General features: G+C 34.3%; 1 protein-coding gene across 1 annotated transcript; it reads right to left on the bottom strand.

Moving 5' to 3' along the window:
- Window positions 1-1,902: 1,902 nt before the first annotated feature.
- CCDC172 (coiled-coil domain containing 172) lies at window positions 1,903-26,215 on the bottom strand. Its single transcript, XM_070945400.1, has 8 exons — window positions 26,137-26,215; window positions 25,200-25,285; window positions 22,684-22,800; window positions 20,731-20,896; window positions 18,006-18,107; window positions 16,902-17,004; window positions 4,075-4,162; window positions 1,903-1,935 (listed from the first exon to the last, which is right to left on the bottom strand). The coding sequence occupies exons 1-8, from the start codon at window positions 26,213-26,215 to the stop codon at window positions 1,903-1,905; spliced, it is 774 nt and encodes a 257-aa protein (XP_070801501.1).
- Between the last annotated feature and the right edge of the window lie 1,226 nt (window positions 26,216-27,441).

Below are 27,441 nucleotides of genomic sequence, written 5' to 3'. Positions count from 1 at the left end.
ATTGGGATTTCATTCCTTACTTCTTTACATAGTTATGACCTTCAAAGCCATAAAGCAGATGGAGGCAAAATGGTGCCTGTAAACACATCATTTGGCATCTAACAGACTTTATATTTCACTAGACCTTAAAAAAAAAAGATGAGAAATTAACATCCTCTAAAACAAGACATCATGATCTCGAGTAGGTTTCTTGGTGTTAAAATAAACCACTTAAGTATTATATAAAATAAAGTTTGGCTACATGAAAGTATGCTCACAAGTCCAGAAAAAGAAAAAAGGAAACAGATTAAATTGGAGTATTCTAGTGAACTGGCAGAGGAAATACTATAATAATAAACTTTTTTTTTTTTTTTTTGCTGATACACTATTTCTTATTTGACGCTGTCTAGCATTTTGTGAAGAGGTAAGCTTTTCTCCCCATGTTATGCCCATTATGAGAATGGTCATAACATGTCTTCAGAATTCCATCTGTATGCCTGGCTCCAAAGCTTGCCGCCCTTTGACCAAAAACTAATGTATGATGAGATAACCATCTTCTGGATTGAAAACAAGCTGCAGAAGTATTATTTAAAACAAGTTTTTACAAAGAATATTAAGATGTTTGGAAGACCAATTTTTTGGGGGGAGGGAGTATTTCTTTTGTGAACAGCTTGTGGTCTTCCTAGAGACATCCAGCCTTTGTTGGAAACAGGTTACTAGACTATATGGAACAGGTGTGAATTTCCATAGAATTATCAGGGTTGGTTTTATGAACCTTGCATGATTAATGAATCTTTTATCTTTCAGACTATAAATAAATTTAACCTTACATTAAGCAGAGGTACTGAACAAAATTGAATTGGTTCAATACAAACTGTAATCTAAACTGTTAGGGGCCAACTTTCAACTTTTATATAACTTATATAATATTTTATATAATTTTGGCATATACATATATTATATGATCTTTAATTACCAAAACAAATTGTTTTCAGGAATATTTTAAAAATTGTAATTGCTCATCAGCTAGATAAAGATTATACAGTAGACCAAACAAAAAAGTTTACCATAGTAAAACAGGCATAACCATTAGTAGCTATTGCTCATAGCAGTGCTTAATCTATAAACAATATAACACAATTTGGCCATATTTATTTGTTTATTAATTATTACAATTATTTGTATGTTGCCAAATTGATCAATTTTACATTACATTAAAAATATACAATTAACATGTGACAACTTCAACACTAAATAGTTTATAAAAGGATGGAAATTTCAAGCTGGTGAAATGAACTGAAACACCAATTGAAATACATATTAGTATACATAATGGCTATTTATGTAACAATTTATTTCATAATAAAAATGATAAAGTAACATGGCAACATAAATACTGATATATAAACACTGGAATAAAATGACCATTGGAGATGTTATGAAAATCAGAGTTTTATGTAAACAAGTTATTTAACCCTAAAGAAAGAAAACATGTAAATGTCAGCAGATTCTTATTAAAAAGAACAGGTTGTACTCTCCCAGAAGCATTAGCTTCATTTATCATTTCCAATTTTTTTTTTTAAAAAAAACTGCATTCTATAAGGATATTTATGTTGTATGTGAAACTGTTAGTGCTCTGCCACAGATAGGTTTTTACTGTTGAATATGGGAATGGGAACATTGCCAAGGAAAAATCCCACTGTGTGAAAGGAAAATGATTTGTTTACAGTTGTTAGACATTCATGGTAATAAATATCCAGAAGCAAAGATACAACATGTGTTGTGAAAAAATAGACTCCTTGCTCTGCTAGCAGGAAAAGCAGAGGATGATAAATTTAACCAATAAGGATGATAAAAGTAGCATTTTCCAAATGCTACAATATTCTGTTCCTCTGACATTTGAATCAGTCCACAATATGTTATTTATTTGGCTGAAGACTTTTTTTGTAACAATTCCTGCAAGAAAAAAAAAAAACAGAATGGGAATCACTAACTGTCTGAAGTTCCTTGTTCCTTACTTTAAATTAAACACCAAAATAATTTTACTTGACATTTACTAACATAAACCTAAATCCCTAATAAATTCTGCAGAGTGCTGACAGGTTGAATTGCAAGCATAAAGGGGTGGAGGACTTTGCCCTTCTCCCCATCGCTACTGTTGGATTATTTATGAAAGAGACAAAGGAAATAGTCTGGGATCTGCAAATCATATTTTTATAACTGCTTTCTTGTATCTAGCATTTGATGGAAGGTTTTGATTTCATGAACAGCGGATTAAAGGAAGCCAAGTTTTCTTCTGTCAGCTTGAATGTGATGGAGGAGTTTGTTCTCTCTATTATTTGGAACAACTATGAGGTAGATTGCAGGTATCTCTTTTATTCTGCAGGTGAAAGAAGTATGTATGAATAACCAATAGCTGGGACTGTTTTCAACTTGCAGGGGAAGAGGGAGTTTGGGAGTTCTCTCTATTATTTTATTTTGGAAGAAAGGGATTTCTAACAATTATCCCCCTAGATGTTCTAGTGACAAAATAAATTATCCCCCTAGATTAGGGCTGTCAAACTCGTGGCCCATGGGCCAGATGCGTCACATGTTGGCTATACCCACACCCGGTTTAGCAAAGGAGCAAAAAGTCATGATACGTCATGTGACAACACCGTGACGACATTAGTTTGACACTCCTGCCCTAGATGTTCTAGTGATGAAATAAATAGCTGTTATATTACAAACATATATAATAAGCAATGCATTCCAATAGCTTTATCTAGTTACTTAAAACATTTTTGTATCATCCATCTGTCTCTACATCTTCAGCCAGTACAAAAAGGGTTTGTGTGTATTATAGTTGCTCATAGCTAGTGTTCCTGTTGCAACCGAAATGTATACAAGAGATTAGGCTGTACCTCTCTATAGCACTAGTACAGATGGTCCTCAACTTACAATCAGAACAGAGCCTGCCCATTATGGCCATTAGGTGTGATGGTCATAAAGCAGGTCACCCACACAACTCACCTGACATTACAACCTTGTTTGTGACATTTGTCAAGTGAACACCATGGTCATTAAGCAAACCCATTGTTTGCTATGGGGCGTTTTTACTGAAAACTGTAAACAAACACTTTTTGACAAAAGTATTGTAAATCATGATCATGTCACCATGGATGCTGCCACAAACAGCTGTAAAGGCAGGTTAAGGGTCAAGTGCTGAAAATGTGGTCACTTAACTATGGGGGGGGCTGGCCATTAGAACTTTGGAACCAGGTCATAAGTACCTTTGGTGGGGGCAGGTTCCATCTTAACTTCAAATGGTCTCTAAGCAACCAATCATAAGTCAATGACTATGCCTAGAAGCTTGTGGGAAAGAGAATAAAGCTGCTAGAGGCTAGATAGGTTGAATGAAAATAGGGTTGAAAGGCTTGATTGATTAAGATAGGAAAGGGAAAGGCATAGTAAAAGTGGAAAAACAATGAGTTGCCCAAGATACTGTACAATCAACTTCTCCGTCCAGTAATTTGGCAACCACTGCTTTAAAAGTTAAATCCTATGCTATTTTGCAACTGAGTTTTCAGTTATTTTAGCTTTTGTGGTCTCTTAATCATGACAATCAGATTGTGTTGCTATGAATATAATTGCTTCATGTTCCCATTTTTATTGTGGTCTGCCCATTGTTTAGATTGTTCTTTACAAATGTGCATTTCAAAGTTGTTACATTAACAAGGACTAAAAGGCTCAGATACAGTATTCCAGGCTGTGTTGAATGTCTATCCTGAACAATGAATTGCATGAGAGCACTGAAAGTATATAGGGAGAATCACTTGAGATGGAAAACAAAGACTAATCTAATATCTAAGAATCACCCACAAGCAAGAAAATTGGGCTTCCTATCTTTCCAGCAAGTACTTTTGAGCAACATACTGCTTCTAGTAAAAGGGGTGACATGTATATAATGGGAAATACAGATAACTGTCTGTAGAGCTAGTAGATCTACCTGCTTGATAGTACACTATTTATAAAGAAGTATTTTATGTGCAAGATAATAGAATCTATTTCTCCACCTCACACCATAATGATACATGTTAAGTTAAAAGAGTGTACCATCTGCAGAAATTCAATTTCCATTTGAAGAGCCTCACAGGCATTTTCCATTTCATCTTCTTTATAATTCTCCAACTGCTTTTTAAGCCTGTGCCAATATTAAGAAAAAAAAAATATCATGCCACCTGATCTGGTGAAGTTGTCAGCTTCCTCTTAACTGCAAACCTAATCCTCATTTAACCTTGATTACCTTAGCAGGAATTTACAAAGCCCCCAATAATTGGTGGGTCATGCATAATACACAGTTATAAATTTCAACCAAAATTAGTTATGAGGTAACAGCTATATTCAACAATCTAGAAATCACAATGCAGTATCAGCCAAAGATTAGCAGTATGTAGAAATTAAAATAATTTGGGAGCAATGAGGTTTATGTCTTAAACTTGCATTACAGATCTTTGTGTAATTTATTTCTGGCTGGATCTCTCAAGCCTTGGAAGAAGATGGTTGTTTATCCCCTTTTTGATAGTTTAGTTTAACCACAGATTAGATGTTTACTCTTGTGGTCAGCCACATTCTTTTTTTATATCTATTATATCTTATTTCATTTATAAACTATCTAGAGTTGTTGAGGAGTCAAGTAACGTCAACATTTAAATAAGTAAATAAATCTACCATATAACTGTATGAGAACAATGAGGGGAAAAAATCTACCACAGGCTGATCCTTGGCTTCAGAATATTTTGCCAGACTATAAGCTTCCTGGTTTTCTGTTTTCATTCTGCCACAAGACAAAACTATCATTACAGGGTGGTGGCTGGGTAGCTGCTTAGGCAGCTTAAGCATTTTGATGGTACCTTGTTTGCTTGATTCGTTAAGCACAGCATCATGTGACTGTAACTTACAGCTTCCTGTTGACTTCCCTATTGACTTTGCTTATTGGAAGCCAACTGTGATGGTTGCAAATGGCAACCACACGACTCTAGGAGGCTGCAGCTGTCATGAACGCATACCAGTTGCAAAGTGCTTGAAACTTGGTCATGTGACTGTGGGGATGCTACAATGGCTGTAACTTCAAGGGTTGTCCGTAAATCTCTTTTTTCAGTGCTGTTGCAACTTCAAATGTTTGCTGAATAAGCAGCTAGTAAGCAATTATTTGATACAATGTAAGCGAGGGTGGGATAAGTGTGAGGGTTTTGGACTAAGAGTTGGGAAGCTCACATTCTATTCCTTCATTAGACATGTAACTTTACTCAATAACTTCAAGAGTCATTCTCTTTCTCAATGCAATGGTGATAGTTGTAGCGAGAAAAATAGGAGGTGAGATCACTATTTACACTGTCGTAAGCTCTTGAATGAAAGGGATGGATAGAAATCTAATAAATATATTAGATACAGTGAAAGAGAAAATGTGACTATTTTTAGAAGATTCTTCCTTTAAGATAAAAATTTAAGTATAGTCCAAAAAAACTGCAAGAAAATACAGAAATGTATGCAATGGCTTTTTACCTAAGCAAAACAAGGCAACAAGCTTAACATTTTAATGGGGATTATTGAGTTCACATACAAAAACAATAGCAAAATATTGTTTTGAACAGTATTTTCAAAACAAATTTGTAAAGTTATAGACTTATGCTTTTTCTATACTTCCTAATACATTGCTGATGGAGTCTTAGTTCAGGTGACACCCTGAATACATGTCATAAAATGTCCTCAATGAACATGACAACAAATTATTGGTAGTGGCAGGCAAAGTGCTATTCATTAAAAAAAAAATCCTGATTTTTCTAAAATAGTTTGAGAATCAGGTTACATAAAATTCAAAAAGCATTTTTTCATTACAAACTAGTTAATAAAGAAAACTCCTGATAAAGCACAGTTTACTTGTTGAGTATCAGAAATGTTTGTCAGGCTAATAATGCAGGTTACATAAGGGATATGTTTGAAATAAATCTTTTTTAAAAATTAAATATATAACATATGGATATCATATTACATGAAATGTTTTACTAGCACAGAGATTACTTGAAAAATTAATTGAATGAGTGATACTAATTCCATCAGTGACAAGTTAATACATAATCTTATAATAAATAGGCCAAATTTTAGTATTGCCATAAGTTTTTTAAAAACCTTCTGAAATATGGGAGTTATATTAAATTTATTCTGGCTTTCTTTTTGCAGCCTCTGAACTTGTCTAAAAATTTAGACCTGAAGGATAGAAGGCAATTAAAGAAAGACAACAGAAAACTGAATAGAAGTGAGAAAACTATTTATAGCATCTCTTCTACAAGAAATTAAAAAGATCTAAAAACCAGGAATCCACATGCAGCATACTACCCATTATATTTGCTTAAGTAGATACTTGCTGGACCAAGAAAAGGCTATTTCAGATCATTTAATGGTCCGTAGTATATGCAGCCATAAAGTTATACTGCACTCCTTGTCATACCTGTCAGGAGACTGCAGAATGAAAGTTAACTATAAAATTGTATCAAATCCATTCATGATAAGAGAGGAACAATTTCTGGGGTCATTGTGTTGATGTTGAGAGTGATAAGTGAGCTTATATAAGTGTTATATTCTGGGGACAGTATATCTGTTAGAACATGGGATGTGGGCTGAGTTTTTATAGATACAGATATATTAGATATTGGTGAGGTTCACAGGTTTTCTGTATAGAGAATGGTACATTATTGCATGAATGCTGCTTCCATGCATAAAGATTCTGTTAGGCATAATGGTAGCATGCAGTTCTGAATTAGACAGCTATTTTAGTGAAACATTAATTCAAAATGCTTCTGTTAGTATGCCTTTATCCAGTGTAGATGTTTTTATAAGCCATTCTATACCCTTCTGGCAATTGTGAGAAAAAGGATCAAGCAGCTCTCAGAGAGCCTTCAGTAATGTACTCACTAATAAATGAGGGCTGGAGTATATTTATCCACTTTCCAAGATTACTGTCAAACCCCTAATCATAGCACTCCAAGGAAGTTGGATTCACAGTCCCATTAATGAAGCTTAATGTCATAAAAAAAAGCAGTTGGGTCATGGAAACTAGATAAGTTATGTTCCAGCTTTCATTTATTATTATAACACTCCACAATCATCTTTTTCCATAGCTACGGATCTACTATTATGTTTTGCAGTGATATTGTCTCAGGAACCTTTGTAAATGCTATGCACATTTGTTGGCTTTAAGGATTCATATACACAATCATAGATAAATCACTTTTAGTAAGACTGATACAAGAGCATGGTGGCTCACAAGGTTAGGATGCTGAGCTGATGATTGGCAGGCTTGTGTTCGAGACTCGGTTGCTGCCGTAAGATGGAGTGAACTCCCATCACAACTCCAGCTCCTGCTGACCTAGCAGTTTGAAAGCAGGCAACTGCCAGTAGATAGACTGGTACCACTTTAAGTTAATGGGGTCATGAAAGGAGCCCGCAACTGGGTGTCCTCCGACCAATGATGATGTTATCATTCCAGCCTTTCAACCCAGAAGTGCTTTGGCAGTCCCAACTCAACTGTAGTAAGAACAATTTTAGAAAAAATAGTCCGTATTGCTTTATTTTACTTAAAACTAAACAAATATTCCCCAATAACAAACGAAGTCTCCAAACACAAAGTAAAGAAAACAAATTCTCTCATCAGGCCAGTTTTTCAAATCAGAAGAAATGAATTTTGCCTAAGATCTGTTTACAATTCTTAATACTGCTACAGTTTATTCTGTAATTTCCAAATTTCAGAAAGATATTTTTTTTATTGAAAAAGTTTTCAAATACAAGTTTTTCCCCCTTTTCCCCCCCTCTTCCCTAACCCCCCCTCACCACCCATCCCCCCCTGTGACTTCTTCACAACATTAAGCTAATTCATAACTAATTACATAATATTTTAGCATTCCCTTACTCCCTCCTCAAAATACTGACCCTTAGCATAATATTCTTATAACCCCCATTTTCGCAATAATCTGCCCTTTTTCTCCTCCCCCAAACTTATAGTATATTATTACAACAACATAACATTTAATCTTTTATATATATTAATATAACATTTCGAAGCAGCCTTCTCCCCACATCCAAATTTAACATTTATTCAATTCTATCCAATTCCTCCACTCCCCTAAATATATGACTTAAAAATCCTTTTTCTTAAACTAATCAATCAGAAAGATATTTTTTCATCGCTGAAAAATCTTCAATCTTTCCCACCAAATTCATAACAGCTAAAAATGTACGTATTATGCATTGATTGTGTGCCTGGATATCTAAGTAATAGAAGCAGCTGTGATATCATAGGTAACAAAATAGGAAACCAAAACGCACAAGATGTAGCTAAAATATGCAGTAAAATGGGTAAGAAGTAGGGAAAACTGATTCAATCAATTTAAAGAGTATATTTATGTAGGAATCAAATCATCAGTGCTGGAGATATGCAAGAATATGCCTTGCCATGTTACATATCTGCAATCAGGAGGTATAGAAATCACCATATGTGACTATGTTTAACTTCATTGTATAGGGATGATTTATGATCCCATCTAGCAGGGAGGATACAATCTGTAGTTTTATCAGAAACCAAAGACTGGATCAAAACAAAAGTCAGAATATTAATTCCTTCCTAATGTCTATTTAGATTGCAACTCATTTGCTTGAAGTCAATACAAGCTTCAACATGTGCCCATTATAGGATAGGAAGAGCTACTGCTGGCCAGCTAGGTAATCAGTACTAGTTTCCTCTAAAGACCAACTTAATATACTTTGCAATCAGTCCCCTCCAGAGCAATCACTGCAATATTTTTATAGATTACCATAGTCACTATCCTTTCCTGATCTGTTGCTATAAGATCCAAAAGCTGAGTGAGCAGTTTTACAACAGGATTATTCTTCACTGCTGCTCCAGCAGGCATTCCTAATACACACCAGATTTGGACATTTATCACATCAGATGCATTCTTACTGGATACAAACCTGAAGTTTACAAGCAGCAATTGAAGACAAGATATCTTGGTATGTATCAGTTCATTTACATGTGGCCAAAATAGAGGCAACTGGCTTAGAAGAAGGGAAAGTATAGGTCAACTTTCTCCTGTAATGGTCTAGCATACCTTGCTATTTACTCAAGTTCCTTTCAGAAAGGACTCCTAAGATACATCACAACTTAATCTCCACTGATTGTCTGTCCCCAGCCATGGAAATCAGCTGTAGTCAGAAATGATCACAACATTGGTAGAATGGCAGTCACCGTTTGAGTCATTTCTCACTTGAGAATTTTCCCACTACTTGCTTTGATGAACAGTGACTCAAACGGTGACTGCCATTCTACCAATGTTGATAAGAGAGAAAGAAGGAAAAACTTTAAAGTGACAGGTCATTGAGGAAAGGGAGACAAGAGACAAATTATTCTAGTTCTGAAGATTTCCTTCTTCATGCTGCTTGTGCTCTGCTGTCAAGCCTGCAACTTGGATTCATCCGAAGGGATTGGGTAGCAGTTTCCACATGAGAAGGGAATCATCCAATATGTCAGCTGGAGAAAGTTTGTTTTGTCCTCAAGAGAGTAAGGAGGGCCCAGTGTGTGACAGCTGGTGGAATGGATCATGATCTAAGTACAGATAAACAGCCCATTTGGATTTGGATTTGGATTAGAGGCAGTAAGGAGAAGATACAATGGGGCTCAAGCCCAGGAAAGAATGAAACTGAGAAGAAAGGAAACTGCTGCACTAGACTTTTGCAAGACAAATTAGATTGTTGAATTGTATAAATATATTTAGGGTTTAAAATGTTTTAGGCTTGAAAAGAGCTTGCCTGGCTGTTGGGTGACAGAAAGGGAAAGGGAGAGATCATTTTCCAATAATACTCAATATTTTAAAATCTACAGGGAATGACAAATGGATCAACAGCTTTTCTAAATTAAGTTTTCCTGCATGTGCATCTGAATAAATAAAATTATTCCCATGTGAAATTCCAATATCACAATGTACCCTAGAGCAAGTTTTTATTCTTGGATGACAAACACTGATACTGGAATCCATAATAGAAACACTGACACATCTCTGACTATAATAGTTCCACTGTGCATTGATATAAAAAAGTTTTAGGAAATCAAAGAGCAATTGTCATTACAGAAATTCATTCTGTAGCCCAGAGATTACTCCAGAGATGGAAATTTCCTGCTTATAAAATTAACATTAAATTAAATTGAAAATATTTGCTTAAAACCAACATAATCATGGCCTTAGGCAATCTACCACTAATATGAAGGATTTGTTAAGCTCTAGTGGAAATATTTCCTTGAAGATTTATGTGAATGCAGTGTTCTTTGTTCTTATATGGTTTCATTAATACGGTTTCTTTTCCAATAATAAGACTTTAAAAAAACAATTTTCTTTTAGATTAATCAAGTAAACAAAACTGCCACCAATGAAATAAAAACACGATGATATCCCAGTGCTACTTCTAGATTTTAAAATTCTGCAGGAACTCACATCTCAATCAGAACAATTCCTTCTGTAGAATCTGTCTCTAGAAAGGATTCACTTTAAAAAATGAGAAAAGAAACAGGAGACCAAAAATGGACCAGTGTCATACAGCTCATCTGCCTGAATATGTAATTTAACATATAAATATCAGGTATGAGAAAACAGCTGTAAATTATGGATGTCAAAAACCAGGATTTGAAGGGCTGGGGTGTAAACATTAATTGAGTCATTTGTGATTAAAGTAATACCTAATAGGAAAGAAGAGTTCTAATAAGAAAATTTAGTCCAAGATCTACATTTATCCTTTCACAGATCAGATCTCCCACTCTGGGACTCTCCTACACTAAGAAGCAGTGAGTAATGTTGCAGACCAAGCTTTCTCAATGGTGTCTTTTCCAGCTTGGAACCTGGAGTGTCCGCCACAGAGAATCCCAGGTCCCATTCCGAAGTCCTCTGAAAGGAAGCCTGTTATACTCCTATTATCTTGCAAGGTCAGATTATAGCCCTATAGTAATATTCTAGTATAAATGTATTATATATATGATTCATTATGTGCTATCTAATTGTTTTTGACTCCTAACAACCACATGAATAGATTTTCTCCATTTCATTTTGTAATCATGAGATTCAGGACTTCAAAGCAATTCCTGATGTTCTCCTTGAAAATAGTGGGTTGATACTCAACACTGTATTGTGGAAACTAACTGTTCTTCAAACATATTTAAAGCCCAATGACAAAACTTGTTTGGAAACATTTTCCAATATATTTTATACTGCTAACTAATTAGTGAATGAAAAATTATGTGAATTGGCTTTCCAGAATTTGGCAAGTTAGATATATATTGCATTTGGATCTGCTCTAAGCAAAAGGAAGTAGTTTTTAAATATTATGAACTGTATTGAATATGTCACATGAAGTGGTGGGCTGCTGCTGGTTTGGACTGGTTCGGGGGAACTGGTAGTTCCGATGATCAGATGGCCCCACCCACCTGCATCCGTCCTATCCAGTCCTATATTTCCTTCTTTCTGGCTCAGTCGATTTGCGCGGCGCAGCTGATTTCCACACCTCTGCTGTTCTACTTACCAAGGCTGCCTTAGAAGGTAAGCAGCTGAGCTTCAAATTGCTGTATTTTGAACCCTGCGCGCAAGCACATTAGGCGTGTGCGCGCACGGAACCAGTTGTTAAACCGCTTGCAGCCCACCACTGGTCACATGCTTATTTTATTGTTATATATGTCAATAAATCAAATCATAGAATGGAATTTCAAAATAGACACTAGCAGATCAAAACAATTGGTATTTTCTGAACTACATTTTCTAGAAAAACATTGGCATTAACAAAACTGCACGTAGAAAATAGTTAATTGATTACAATAGTTTTCTTTATTCTAAAACTATTTATATTAAACAAATATATTTTCTTAGAATAAAAATGTGTTTTATATTTTATAATGTGTATTATAAAATATATATATTACTTTTGCTTTCACATCTAAGAAGCTGTGTATGTTGTTAACACTATCTTGAAATGTATTTGTAGTAAGCAGAAATATAACAACTGATTTTTCAGGGCAGGAAATAAGTTAATATTTTGTCCTGGCATATATCATATAATCCAGAAAGGTAATGGCCGTTCTTCAAAGCACGCGACATCCCAGTTTCCAGGCTTTGTGGATTTTTGTTATCAGTGGAGTGCATTTTGTTACTGTAATGCTGCTTTTGGACTTCGTTGACCTACAAAGCTTCTGAAACCATCCTACGATATTTGTGCAAACTAGTGTGAAATTAAAACATTTTGGAATAAAATAACTGCTAATATATAATCCTTTTATTTTTCTCAGTGTTTTAAGAATTTCTGTTATATCCTTAATATTATTTTCCTTTATTAGCATAAGTGCAGAATATATCTACTTAATGCATGTTTTGCTTTAGAAAATGTCCTGAAAAAATGCATTTTGATGCTACCTTGTTTCTAGTTAATCACCAATAAAAGTCACGGATTTTAATGAAATTTATTCGAAGGATTATACCCTAAAAACTTTTGCAAGTGATATTTTAACCCGGGATATAGTTATTAATGTGTAAACATCTTAAGATTCCACTTATATGGTTTTATATGATGGGAACAGTGGAGGGAATCAGGATATTTTGCTAACCCAGTGAGATTTTGTAAAGTGTTCTATAGATAAAAGTAACGCTAGTTCAATAATTGTTAATGTAAAAGCTTCTTAAGCTTTCAGTAAATAAATCTCTTTCTTTTCATTAAAATATTTTCATTTTGCTATAAAACAAGCCAATGAATTCAAATGCAGACGACATGCATAACATATATCATGACTCTTGTCAAGCCTTACTGTAATCTTTGTGCAAGATCACAGGTTTTTCCTTGAATTGCTAAGAAATGAATATTTCAAAAAATGTTATACCTAGTAAATAACCCCATCCCATCCCATCCCACCCCACCCTTTTTTCTTTTTTCTCCCTTCTAGCCTTTGGGAAAAAAGATAACACATTTGATTTAAGGACAAAATATGCCACTGGTATCTGCACTGAAATTTCTTGGTCCTATCCAAATAAGAGACAGTCAAATTGCAACTTACATTCATAAGACTATTTCATCCATTATGTTAAAAACTAAATTAAGTAATTCTTTAGTTAGTAGTTCATTACTAGTTTTCTCAGCTTTTATAAAGGCTAGAGCCATATATGGATGAAGAAGTGGCAGACACACAAACAAGCAGGTTTTATAGAAAGATGAGAGACGAGATATCAGATAGATGTTATACAAAGGATATACCATGGATAATAGAAACAATAGGAAAATATAATGAGTAAATTTATTTTTGTTTAATTGACTAAGGCAAGGATTTTGATTATAAAGATCATGCCAAAATATGGAATGTACAGTATTAAGCCTAATGGGCATAGCAAAATAGCTGATTATTCTTCTGACACTAATGTCAGAAGAGAAAAAAGCTATTGTAAGAGTTAATATTGTTAAAAAGAGTGGTGTAGAACAAGAAATGAGACCCTGATTATGTATGTATGTATGTATGTATGTATGTATGTATGTATGTATGCATGCATGTATGTATGTATTTTCTGATAACTATTTAATTTGTACAGGCAATATAGTATGACAGAGTTCAGAAAATGAAAGATCTGAGTTAATCTTAAGGAGGAAAAGTCTATGCAAACTACGAAGCCTATTTCATCAATTGTATGAAAAAGCTTGGTAATTTCACCACTGACCACAATACAATGAAAATAATATTTTTATTTTCTTGGTTCAAGAAGAGAACTAAAGGAAAAATCAATCAAAGACAATGATTAACTTAAACAAAATTGAAACGTCAATGAGACGTTTCAACAAAATCAAAATACATTTAAAGAAATTATTTTTCCAATGGCAAATCATGGGTGTGAAATTTGGCCACTGAAAAAGGAGAAGATATACACTGCAAGAAGATATACACTGCAAGGATCTCAAACTGGCAGCCCATGGACTGGATGAGTCACGTGCAGGCCATGCCCACCCCAGCTCCGCAAAGGGGAAAAATGTCATGATACGTCATGTGACAGCAATGTAACGCTGCAAGTTTGACACCTGTTATACAGTATATCATTGCATTATGGACTTGAGGATGGTTATTAAAAGTATCATAGGCTGTAAGAATGAAACTGCTACTCCTCAATGAAACCAGATTCACTATTCTCTTAAAGCTATGATCAACAAGCACTATGGACTACAAACAAACAAAAATTGTTTGACAATAATGAAAGTAGAAAGAAAAGAGAAGATGGATGGAAAGGATCAAAAAGTTACTGAAATATTTGTTAAAAAGCTTCACATTATCACTGGGAATAAATTTAGTGGACACCAATTCATATATCAATCTCTGGCTAGGCCTAACTCACTGCTAACTTACTTAATTAACTTATTTGTTCAAGAAATAAAAAGCTCAATTAAAAAGATTTCACATTACTGGCCTAATAAAATAAATGATTAAACACTGGAAAACATTTAAACAATGAATGAACTGATAGGAACAGAATTATTTTTCTGCTAAATTTCAGCTTCTCAAGTTTACTTATGTTTTCTTCAGTCAGTGCCGGCTTGTCACTCCTTATGTATTCCTTATCACACTGAAAGTTCAGCTGATTCATAGTAGAGACTCTCAAATTTCTCTTGGAATTCAGATTAAAATCCTATGTAATCAATTCCCAGATCTATTTCTCTTTCCTTCTTCTCCAAAAGCTATTGTTTTCTTCTCTCAACATTTCTTTTTTCTCTTTAAAGGGTAAATCAAGTTAACCCAGCTAGAGCAGGAACAGCAGAAACAGCTCTCCAACTTTATTAGTCGAAAACAATTTTTCCCATCTTCACCTTCACTATAAAATTCAGAGAAGCTCTCAGGGATTCTTGAGAAACATCAATTTCCCAGCCCAGGGAATTATCTATCTATCTATCTATCTATCTATCTATCTATCTATCTATCTATCTATCTATCAATCATCTATCATCTCAGAACCATTATTCTGAAATGAAGAAATAGGGGGAGGAGTAGGTGATATGGAGAGAAGTGTTCATAATAATCAGAATTAAAACTGTTTGGGAAAAAGAATGACCCTTAGACCTCATAAATCAATATACAACGTATATTTTTTTATAGGTATAGATATGGATTCTTGATGTTGATATCATCCATGCAGAACCAGATATTTGGGGAAAAGTACATGCCCACAGGATTGGAAATAATCAGTGTTCATTCCGTTGGGGAAAAAAAAGGGGAGGGGGTAACTCCAAGAAATCCTCCAATTGCCTTCATAATTTATACTAGCTTATTCTGCTTAAGATCATGCAACATCTAGTGCTGACCATAAATAAGGAATTACCAGATGTTCATGCTAGTTTTAGAAGGAGTCATGGCACTTTTGACCATATTGCAAATCTACACTGGATCATGAAACAAATATATTTAGATAAAGGGCCAGAGAAATAGCAATAGCACTTAGACTTATATACCGCTTTACAATGCTTTACAGCCTTCTCTAAGTGGTTTACAGAGTCAGCATATTGCCCCCAACAATTTGGGTTCTGATTTTACCCACCTCGGAAGGATAGAAGACTGAATCAACCTTGAGCCTGGTGAGATTTGAACTGCCAGATTGCAGTCAGCCGGCAGTCAGCAGATGTAGCCTGCAATACTGCACTCTAACCACTGTGCCACTGATAACACTGTATCACTGTTCTTACCACCACAAGAAAGGCCTTAAAGGCAGCTGTAAGTCATGTTCAGTCAGAATCATCTTTTGTTTTCCTCCAGCAGTGCTCTATATTCCCCTTGCTACTAGTCACTTTTTGAGTGATGTGCACTTTGAGTTTTAATTTAATTAAAAATAGCTTGTCCATGGTATCAAAGGATTGGATACCACTTAAAAAATTCAATAGAAATTGTGGGAAATTTGACAGAGTTAATGTGCCAGTCATACAAACATCACTTAATTTATTCTATTAAGCAGGGTAACAGATTAATAACATAAAATAATTAATTAGATATTTAATTAATAAAAGTTAACAGTTAATATAATAATAACTATTTGTCAATAGCTAATTAACAGATTAATAGAGGTTAACACCTATACTGATTGTGGGAAGAATGGAAATGTGTGTGTGTATGTGTAGTGTATATAGAGGAAAACATAAAATGCATGATTTTAAATATAATACAGTAGGGCTCAAACAGTTTAAATTATAGAAAGTAAAATTATAGGTTACTTCTATTTTATGTATAAACCTTTATTTTAGATAATGTTCAATAATTTGAATAATGATACATCACTTTCAGTTTATCTTGCAAAAATCTCAATATTTTTCAAATGTATATCCTTTACATCTTAATCCTGTTTAAACTTTTTATTCAGTCTCATCACCAGAGTTTAACTGCAAATTATAAGATAGTAAATAATCTTGGTCCTCAGCACTTTTGTACTTAAAATTCAATAGCACTTTCCTAGTTATACTGTACTGAATGTGTAATGATATCATAATAAAAATACTCCAAAGGGAGTATATTATTTATAAAAAGATGACAATTTCGAAAGTTTACTTACATAACAGAATATATAATACAAAAGTGAGTTTTGTAGTGTATATTGTATCATAGGCTTACAGACCTGAAACTGATCTTATCATTTAGAGTTTCTTTGTAATGTCACCAATTCATTTTCTCTATCTACACACAAATACTGAAGCAAGGTATAGCTAGAACATTTATTTATGCTTCAACCTTTTGTGACGATAAGAAAGAAAAACTGGCAGAAAAAGCTCCATTATGCTCGGCAAAAAAAGAAAGAAAGAAAGAAATATTAAATGCAACTTGTTACATTATAAAAGAGAGTTTTTACCTTATATATTCTGAATTGGTCTGAAGTTTTTCAGAAATTGTTATTTTTTCTAATTCTAAGCAGTTTGTGATAGATTTAGTTTCCGCTATTTCTTTTTCAAAATCTAAAAAGAAATGACACTGTTTTATAATAAACTATTATCCATTTATACTATACCATTAAAAAAATTACAATAAACTCAATAGATTTGTTCTTTGAACAGCTCCAGGCCAAAGGTCAAGTAGAGCCTCCACAATCCAAAATTCTCAAGTTCAATTTGCAGTTAAACCAGATTAGGAGCAAGAGGGTTTGAACTGAAATCCTGGTTATTCCTAGTAGTGAATGCAGACTCCTGCATGTCAAGTATAGAAGGGAAGGGTCTGGGTCAGAAGTACAGGAACATTTTTCAGATCCTCTGTTGGATGACCCCACTTGCCTAGACCGACAGCACACATAGATAAAAGCAGGGAGCAGTGAATAACAGGCATGGGAATGTTCCTTAGATGCTTAGAATGGGTGGGGAAAACAATAAGAAATCCTAGTCTTTGGAAAGAGAGAGTAGAAAGTTAAGCAGTTGCAAATAGAAGGAAACAGCAGCCAGCTAAGCATGTCCAAAGCTACCACAGTTGGATGAAATACATCTAAAGCAGCATCAAGGCCGGAAAAGCCCAGACTAAGCCCAAACCAGCATCAGTAAAACAGCCACAGAGGCCGACTCTGAAAATGTCAAGACTTTTATATGGATTAGTAATGCGAAGCCAGAAGCAGTGATAATGAAGAATGCAATACATTTAACAATATGAGGATAGAAAGTGTAAAACCAGAGCTTATTTTGTGCGTTTTGTTATAGTAACTTTCAGAAGTAACGAGAAGCTATGTTTAATTTTAAAGAAAAAAGAATCCTCTTTTTAGCAATAAAATTTGCTAAAATTCCCAAGTCGTGCAGGATAAGTTTGTTCTTTTATTGTTTATTTATATTTTACTATGTAGTCATTTTAAAGTAATTGAATATATGGTATTTTCTGCTTTCTCATAAAATGTCTTCCTGTGAGGATAAATTTCAAACACTATTTCTCAAATTATACTTGAACATTAAATCAGCTAAACATCAGGTAAGCAATATACCTGTGAGTTTCCTCTGAAGAGTAGATAAATCTTGCTTTAATTCATTCTTCTGTAGATGAAATATTTTTAATTGAATTGTTTCATGCTCCATTGATTCTATTTCTAAGGAAGTAATAATTTTCAAGTTAGAAATCTATTAACAATGTAATATTTATTACAAAACTCTACGGCATGCCCTTTCTAAATATTTTGAAATAGAATTATATAAAGAAAGTAATAAAATCCAGTTCTGCAAGAAATTATATACAGTATACTTTTGGATTTAATAATCGCATATAGATTTCCTGCTAACAGATATATGCATGTTTTAACTATTGTACAGGATTACATCTTATTCTATGTGCATTTTTATTGATAGTTATGTTGTCCATTTATATGAGAAAGTATAATATTAATTTGAAAAATATGTGACTAATTTGAACCTAAATATGAAGCAAAAAATAAAATATTTATGATCAACAACAAAACAGTAAGTGTTCAAAAATTGTTCTCCCAAATAAGAGAAAAGTAATATAAGAAAAACACTATATACAAGTTGCTTAGTAGCAATGATACACCGCAGATGCTGTTTTAGTTAATAGTGTGTTGGAGACTCACAGCACAGTTTGAATCCTGTGAAATACTAGTTTAACTACTGCTGCTTCTCACTGGTTCATTTTAAAATTCACATTTTCTCATACAAGAGCTTGCAATTATACAGATTTATCTGACTAATTACCTTTATATAAAAAAATGATATGAAAATTGCTGTCTGCTTAAGTTAGTCATTTGATGGATACATTAGATTCTACCAAACTACCTGTGAAATTAAAGTTGGCAACTATTGCCTGAATAGTTGCCTCTAGTCACTTTGCTTTTAGAAAGTATTATTTTTAATACAAATTTTATACTTATTTTAATAACTGTGTGAGTTTAATGTGGTTTTCTTTTGTATTTTTGCTGTATGTGTTTCTAAGCACAATAATGTTTCTTATCCCAAAGGGCATAATATGGTATCCTATTCTATTGTTGATCAAAGCAGTATTTAGCATGTGATTAGGGTTACTTTTCGGAGTAGGTAACTGATAGATCCTTTCTTTGGGAACAAAAGAAACATTTTTGTTGCTTTTGATTTTCTGTTGGAATAATTCTACAATCTAAAGTCTTTATCAAACTTTCAGTCTGTAACACTACAAATGCCACAAGAGAAAATTTTTCCCAATGTAGCAGTTCTTAGGAGCCACATATCCTCAACAAACTGGTAAACCATTCTGTTGCTATATGTTACTGATGTCATGAAGCTTTCTTGTCTGCGACTGCTGCAGTTATCCTATGACCAATAGTGTGTGATGCAGCTGCCATCCTTGTCATTAATATTCGATGCTTGTAGAGAAGGCCATGAAAGAATGTCTGTGATGCTATCCTAAAAAATGATCAACTTAGCATGAAAAATGGTCAGCTTGACTGCTACCTGTGCTAATTACAGCTCACACTGACTCTAGCGCTAGACCAGGGCTGTTAAACTCCCAGCCCATGGGCTGGATGAGTCACAAGCTGACCACGCCCATGCCTGGTTTAGCGAAGGGAGAAAAAGTCACCATATGTCATGCTATATACTGACGTGGATCGGCAGAAATCGAGGCAGATTCCCTTAACAGTAACAATGTCTTTAATTATTACGTCAACAAGCAAGAGAACAATTGCGAACAGCTAACTGCATGAACAGTGTGAACAACCCGAAACCTCGTAAGCTGACAGCTCTTATATACCCGAGCTGTCAGCGTCTAACCCAATCAGCGCCCTCCTATTTCCCACCAGGATAGCACCTCTTCTGGCGGCTGCGATTACGCATGCACCGACTACCAGGATATAACATGTCACATGGCGCCGTCATGACGCCGTGAGTTTGAAACCCTTGTTCTAGACTTTGAGGTTTAGAATTATTTTAAAAAAACTTGTTACATACAACTAATATTATTTTCATATTCTAATATTTACTAAGGATGCAGTAAGATAAAATAGCAAATGGAAAGTTGAAAGATAAATAACAATAACTAGAGACCGCCTACTACCACCAATAGCCTCCCATCGGCCAGTACGCTCTCATAGAGAGGGACTCCTCCGGGTGCCGTCAGCCAAACAGTGTCGACTGGCGGCCCCTAGGGGGAGAGCCTTCTCTGTGGGGGCACCTACCATCTGGAATGAGCTCCCCCCGGAGATACGGAGGATCCCGGATCTGCGCTCCTTCCGCCGTGCTGTGAAGACCTTTTTATTCCATCAAGCGGGCTTGGCCTGATCTCTTCTCTTTTTAAATATGTAAATTTTAATCTGTTTTTAAATTATTGGGGTATTTTAATTTGTCTGGGCCAAAAAGTTTAATTTGATTTTATCGGGTTTTTAAATTTTGTGTATTTATGTATTTTATTGTTGGCTGTTCACCGCCCTGAGTCCTTCGGGAGTAGGGCGCTATACAAATCAAATAAAGTAAACTAACTAACTAACTAAACTTAAATCTAGGCTCGAGTATATCCTACATAAATATAATAGAGTGTTGAAATCCACAGTTAAAGTTTTCTGCAGCAGACAGGAAGCTTCACTATAGTATACTGTTTTTCACTTTAGTCAAATGGTTATATTAAATAAAAAATTTAAAGTCTGGAAAAAGTATTATTTTGCCAGAGAGTTTTAGTACAAACATTTATGTTCTGCAGTAATCTAAGTTAAAATGTTTAAACTGAAGACCTACCTTTTCTCAGAAGACTTTCCTTCTCATCTAGTTCACCTATTTCAGTCTGAGCTCTTTTTTTAATTACAAGTTCCCGATTTAATATTAACCCATATTCATTGTTGAAATTTTTAATTTCCTTCAAAAATGTTTCATCTTCTTCAGCAATTTTTGTCTTTAGATTTTTCTTATTATGTTATAAAATATAAAAAGTGTAAATGAAAAAATTAACCTTACATTACTTTTTAAATATACATTTTAATATATAGAAAATATTGGGAGATATGTCAAAGCACTATCTATAATACCCAGTAATGGGTTTCAAATTCCGTCGCTACTGGTTCACTTGTGGGAATGCATATGTGCATGCGTCCAGGCGGCTGGGCGGAGCCTCCCACCGCTGCTACCTGTTCGCCCAATCTGGGGCGAACCGGTAGCAACCCACTACTGATAATACCACAATACCACTATATTGATCTTAGAAATAGAATACAAATATTAGAGTATGCATTATAAGAACATAATAAAAATATTCATCTTACATTTATACACTATGGAAATTTCCCATTTGACTATGAATATGGGAAAAATTACTTATTTTTGATGCATGGTCTAAACTGCATTTTATCATAAATAATCTCAACTGATTTCAGTATAATTTATTTCAAGGTACATTTCCTTATATTTTATGTTTGTTAATATTAGCAATAACAAAGTTATAAATCTATTATGGCAAGGACATTGTTGGTCAACACAAAATCTGGGCCAAAAAAGCCAATTGCCAGGAAGCCAGCCATCATGACAGCAGATGTCCTGTTAAAATTAATAGTTTATTGTTAAACACTCAAAGAGCCATTTGGACCCATTTCCCACAGAAAAGAAAACACCAGGAGTCACAAAACCTTTCCCATGCCTGTCTATTTCTTGAGTGGTCACAAAGCTAGCATATGAATTGGGTTTTTAAATTCGGGGTTTTATAAATTGGGCCTACTATTTAATAATTTTAATTATTTTTAAATATTGTCTGTCTTTGTGTTTTTAATTAGGCTGTACACCGCCCTGAGTCCTTCGGGAGAAGGGCGGTATAGAAATAAAATAAAATAAAATAAATAAAATAAAATAAAATAATAAAATAAAATAAAATAAAATAAAATAAAATAAAATAAAATAAAATAAAATAAAATAAAATAATAAAATAAAATAAAACAAAACAAAACAAAACAAAACAAAACAAAACAAAACAAACAAACAAACAAACAAATAAATAAATAAATAAAGGAAGTTGAATTAAACGTTCTGTTTTCTTCTGAAACTTTTCTTTTTCTTTTTTATTTATCCATGGTTTGCCTACCGGGGGTTGAAAAGCTCAATAAATCGTGTGCTGGTGGGTGTTGCACATTGGCTGTTGTAATGCATATTTTGAGTGACAGGGAGCTGCAGCAGAGGGGTGAAAGAGCCACATGTGGCTCCAGAGCCACAGGTTGCTAACTCCTGGTGTAAGGGGATATAACGATATAACCGTATAAGGGAATAATAAGATTGTGAGCCCAGAAAGGGGAAGTTATGAGGGAATGGTCTTGGAAAACGTATTTAAAGATCTGTATTCCTTTGTCTCATAGCCTTTCTGTCAGCTACCTAGATTAGCACAGAAGACCAGCTTTTGCAAAAGCTTCAAAAAAGGCTCTTGTATTGTTCAACGTGTCTCCTGTTGATTCAGTTTGAGAAATTCAAATCTCACAGAAATAGTAGCAATTTATTAGTTACTAATAATAATGATTGTGTTAAATAATACATTTTTTATTTTTTTATTTGTGGAAATAAATTATCATAATTACTTGTAAAAATCAATTATCTTAATTTATGGGCTGAGAACCCATTAATTGTTGCCTCATTAGAACCCCAAACCTTTGGGTTAAGTGTAATTCTAAAAAGGTTGGATACTACATATTTAAAATGCTACCATTGGAAACATACATATGCTTCAAGATTAGTATTCTTCTGACTTAGAAGATCAGCTTTCTGTTTTTCTAAACTCTCTTTTCGTTTCTTGAAAAGTTCTAAGTTAAAGAGCTTTTCAGATAGCAACTGAGCCTATAAAAAGAAAAACATACAAGTTGTGAAATTAAAAACAAGTGGTATTTTTGTTACGGTTTGTTGTTGGACAGATGTTACACATATGACAATATTTGTAAGATTTTAAAAACCAATATAAACACATTTTAAAAATGGTATTATCTGTTAATTCCAACTGATCAAAATAAAGCAAGTCTTTTAAAATAGATAGAGGTCCTGCATTTAGACAAACTTTCTATTTCAGAAGAATTTGGAAATGCAGATCCAAGTTTTCTCTTCCAAACCTCTAGCTGCCAAACTTTATCTCTGGTTCAGTTTTCCTTACATTTGAGACTGCTTGATTGCAAATGACTTGGAAATAGCTCACTGATGGAGAAACAGAGCATTCCATCTTCCAACCAGGACTCACCGTTAGTGAAGGACTTTGTCTCTTTGGTCATTATAGAACTGGGACATGCTGGCCGAGGAGTGACTACATTTATATTGGATTATACTGGTGAGATCAGCTGTGGCCCAAACTACTTATGCAATATATTCTTGAGAGCAGCATTTTTGAAAAGAAAGTACTGAACCTTGAAAGGTGAAATGCTATAATTCAAAGTTCTAATTACATGCTACCTAGTTTTTCATAAGAACATACCAAAAATGTATACTTCCTTGATCAAAAGCAGTTCAGCCACATGAGCTTTGTATTTCTCTATATATTTATAATATCTTGAATGCATGAAAATTAGAAATAAAATTTGTAGAGCAATCTGGAAATGGAATTTAGAATGGAACTGCAGTCAACCTAATACACTGCATTAGAAGAGCATATTTTGAATTTTTTACTATCCCAAAACTGATAAGTGGTGACAATTTTAATGGTGAACTGAATTTATTTTATCCAGCAGAAGTAATGCATATTGGCTTTTTCAGGATTGTGAATGCATACAACAGACTTTTGAAAAATAAATTGAGCCAAATATATAAGTTAATGTTCATTGACCTTTATGTAATTAATTATGTGAGTTTAAAGTTATAATTGGTTTAGGAATGCTTTTCTAGTTTTCCTCATTTGTAATTCATAGAAATTGTTTCCCCACTTTCACAACCTTCTATATCTGCCATAGTAACCAAAACTGTAAATCAGAATGAGTCAATAGCAAATTAGTGATGTATACAGTACATGGAATTATGACTGTCATAAATTATTTTATAAACAGCAACCAAATGAATGTCATTGCCTGTCAAAAATATAGTTCTTGTAATTTTGCAGAAGGGACAATGGGTTTTCTCTTCTGTGACCTTGGTTTATGGCTAAATGAGAGGTCATGAAAAATTCAAGAATGTTCAAGAACATTCAAACACATTCTTTTGATAAACTCTGTGAATTTCTATATATTTGTATTATATCTTCCTAACTTATTTACTTATTTATAATTTATAAATAAGTTATTTATAGTCTTTAGAAATAAACAAAAAAGACCCAATATTTTAAAAAATGAGATATAGCTGGACAGTCTTCTAATTGAAAGCAATTAGATTGATTTTAAATAGCTTAGGAACTTAATGGGCAGTTATAGATTTTATATCTATATGATCTGCTTACAATATGCTGTTGAAATGAAATTACAGAGATGGAAAATTTTGAATCCTGCCTCAAACGAACCTAAAAAAAATAGTCCCTTGAGTTCTTGCATTTGGAATCTCTCCTAATTTTTTTCAAGGTGGTCTGAAAGGATTTGGAAAAATGGTCTACCCATTTTTATGAAGTTTTGATTAATTTTATGAAAAACTCTCCAATGAAAGCAAATGCAATCAAAACAAATTTCTAAACTTGCAAGGAACTGAAGTGAGAAAAATTTGCGAATCTTCTAAAGCTTATTTCTTTTTTAAGAATTCCTGAAAGTTTTTTCTGAACATGTTTGAGAGCACTTCTTACAATTCCTTAAATGATACCTGAAATAAGTTAAATCATAATTTACCCTATCCTCTTCTAGAATAATTGCAAGGATTAGATCAAAAAATTGTCTTTTATTCACATCTTAGTATTGCCAAAGCATAATAAATAGATAATATTTTCCATTATCTGGTTCATTTTTGTCATCAGACACTATGATTGAACTTGATGTCCACATTTAACCACTATCAAGAAACATAACAAAATTTAATATCAATTAATACCAAAGGTAAGAGAATTTTCCTTCCTTCCTTCCCTCCCTCCCTCCCTCGCTTCCTTTTGTATCTTCTATGCCTTTAGAATAATCCTGTTGAACACTGCTAATACTATAAAACAGTGATGCTCTGTATGCTAACACATATGGATCATGATAAATTCCACCAATTTTTTAATATAAAAGTTGATATATAACAAAAAGAAAACAGTAAAAGATATCAAAAGTTATAACATTAGTTAAAAAATCCATTGCTCTTACTTCAATTTCCAATTTTTGTTTTTGTTCACCAAGTTGCTGTGTAATTTGATTAGCTTTTTCATGATTTTTGCTTATATCCTGTTTAACTGCAATATAAAGCATACACTTATACATTGAATATATTCAGAAACAAACATTCTTTTTCCATAAACATGAAATAGTTAAAAAAATCTCAAAGATATTTGATCAATGAACTGAGTTGTGGTACCAAATAGTAGCAAATTCGTTATGAGTACCACTGTGAATGTCAGCATTAATCAGTTTTAGGAAAAATAACACCTTTTTTTGAAAATAGGCTGTCCTATTTATTCCAGAGAATTAAAACCTTCAATAATTTTGATGAGCCAGAAATCTTTAAGGGCAATTCTCTCTCCCTCCCTCCCTCCCTCCCTCCCTCTCTCTCTCTCTCTCTCCCTCCCTCCCTCCCTTCCCCCCTCGTACACACACACCATTTTTCCAGTTCTCCAAAATCAGTTCCAAATCCCTGCAGAAAGGAAATAAACACTTTACCATCTGGCAATTGAACAATACAAAGCATTGTTAGGATATCGTAATTCTTCATGATTGCTGTGATGTTCTTTTATTCAATTACTTAGTCTCAAAGGGACATTTAAAGTTACCATGTTGTGCCAATTAAAAAAAGACACACACATCTATGGTTTTGAAACAACAGGGGAAGTTGGATCAGGAAAACTTGGACAAAATGAGTACCAATAATAACAACAATAATAGCAACCAGGGCAACAACAAAAGCTAGGGCTTCTTAACAATCAGATGAAGCAATCTGTGGCACTTCTACGCCTTTGCTTCTCTGCATTCGTATCACAGGTCAGTCTGAAGCAGCAAGCCTGCTTTATATATTTAGGCCTCCCCTCTTCTAAAGATCCCTGCGTAGTATCTGTGTCTTAATCTTAATTAAATAAGGGTAGGCCCTGACCTTGATGCATCAGACACCTCTTTTCTTCAGCTTTCTGTTCCACGAGGAAGATTTGCTGGAACAAGGAGTCTAGGTTCATTTTGAGATTTCTGAGTATGAGGAAAGGAAAAGAGTAATTGATCTGCTGTGTTTTTAGCTGTGGAGCTACAAGGTAGAAGCCTTTTCCACAGAGAAATCTGGACAAAACCACATCAGATGTGTGGTGTATGACAGTAATTTTGCTCTGATTAATAAACAAAGTCTGGCATCTATTAAACTAGCATATGACAGAAGGGTAACTAACTCTGGCTTGGTTATGTAATGTGCTATGGACTGATAATTTTTTATGATGGTGAGGTTTTAAATTTCTCTCTCACCTTCAGTTTAAAGTGGTACCGCCCACTTGCTCACTCTGTCACAGGAATGTTTATTTGTTTAATTCACTTATGTGGCCGCCCAATGCAAGCCAAATAATTCTGATTGGCAACAACATCTAACAAAAAGTATACAACACATACATCAAGAGGGAATAATACAACAATAAAATGGTGGCTCAAACAGCAGCAACACTATCATCCAATCGGGGCTCTGACATTTCAGGGTCCAAAGGCCTGGAGGAAGAGCCAGGTTTAAAGTCAGAGTCAGAGCCATTTATAGATAAGGAGGAAGGTCATTTCATATGACCCAGTCATCACGAAGAAGGCTTGTCTTCTGAGTCTTACAAGGCAGCCTCTTTTCAGTGAAGGGTCTTGGAGTGTCCCCTCACAGTGTGTGGCATCCTAGGGAAAAGGCAATTGTACAAGGATTCAGATCTATGCCATGTAGAGTTTTAAAGGTGATAATCAGTACTTTGAACTGCACCCAGAAGCCAATTGGGAGTGAATGCAGCTTGCAAATTAGTAGTGTCAAACGGCCCTTGGAAGAAGTGCCCATAACTCCTTGCAGGGTTTCATTCTGGACCAGCTCTAGCTTCCTGATGTTCCTTAAGGCCAACTCCATGTAAAGTGAGATATGACTGAGAAGTGAGGGACTTCTCAGGTGCCCCCAAATCAAAAACAGGTCAAGTGGCACGTAAGATGAAATTGTGCAAAGCCCCCCGGCAGTGTCAACCACAATTGCCACATGATTCTCAAGTAGAAACTGTTCACATAGAAAGCTACCAAATTGCTCATTGAATCTGAGTGGGCAATGCCCAGAGTCAAGAATGGGATTCCTCTGATTCTGGGATCCAAGAGGCACTAAATTCACACCCATATAGTCTTGGCAACATTGAGCATTGTTCTTCCCCATCCTGGCCTCCAGGAGGTCAGGGGCTGCGCTTGTTTA

The sequence above is a fragment of the Pituophis catenifer genome, unplaced genomic scaffold (genome assembly GCF_029215685.1).
Source record: "Pituophis catenifer annectens isolate HBS135680 unplaced genomic scaffold, rPitCat1.0.hap2 SCAF_6, whole genome shotgun sequence".
In the NCBI taxonomy this organism is placed as follows: Eukaryota; Metazoa; Chordata; class Lepidosauria; order Squamata; family Colubridae; genus Pituophis; species Pituophis catenifer.
This window is presented reverse-complemented; position numbering and strand designations above follow the sequence as displayed.

What these genes read in the sequence shown, in the direction of transcription:
- CCDC172 (XM_070945400.1), bottom strand. Translation starts at nt 26,215, where the DNA reads ATGAACCTAGACTCCTTGTTCCAGCAAATCTTCCTCGTGGAACAGAAA. An exon ending in AACAAAAATTGGAAATTGAA is followed by an intron (nt 22,801 to 25,199) that starts GTAAGAGCAATG and finishes TTCTTTTTATAG; the next exon opens with GCTCAGTTGCTATCTGAAAA. An exon ending in ATACTAATCTTGAAGCATAT is followed by an intron (nt 20,897 to 22,683) that starts GTATGTTTCCAA and finishes TAACATAATAAG; the next exon opens with AAAAATCTAAAGACAAAAAT.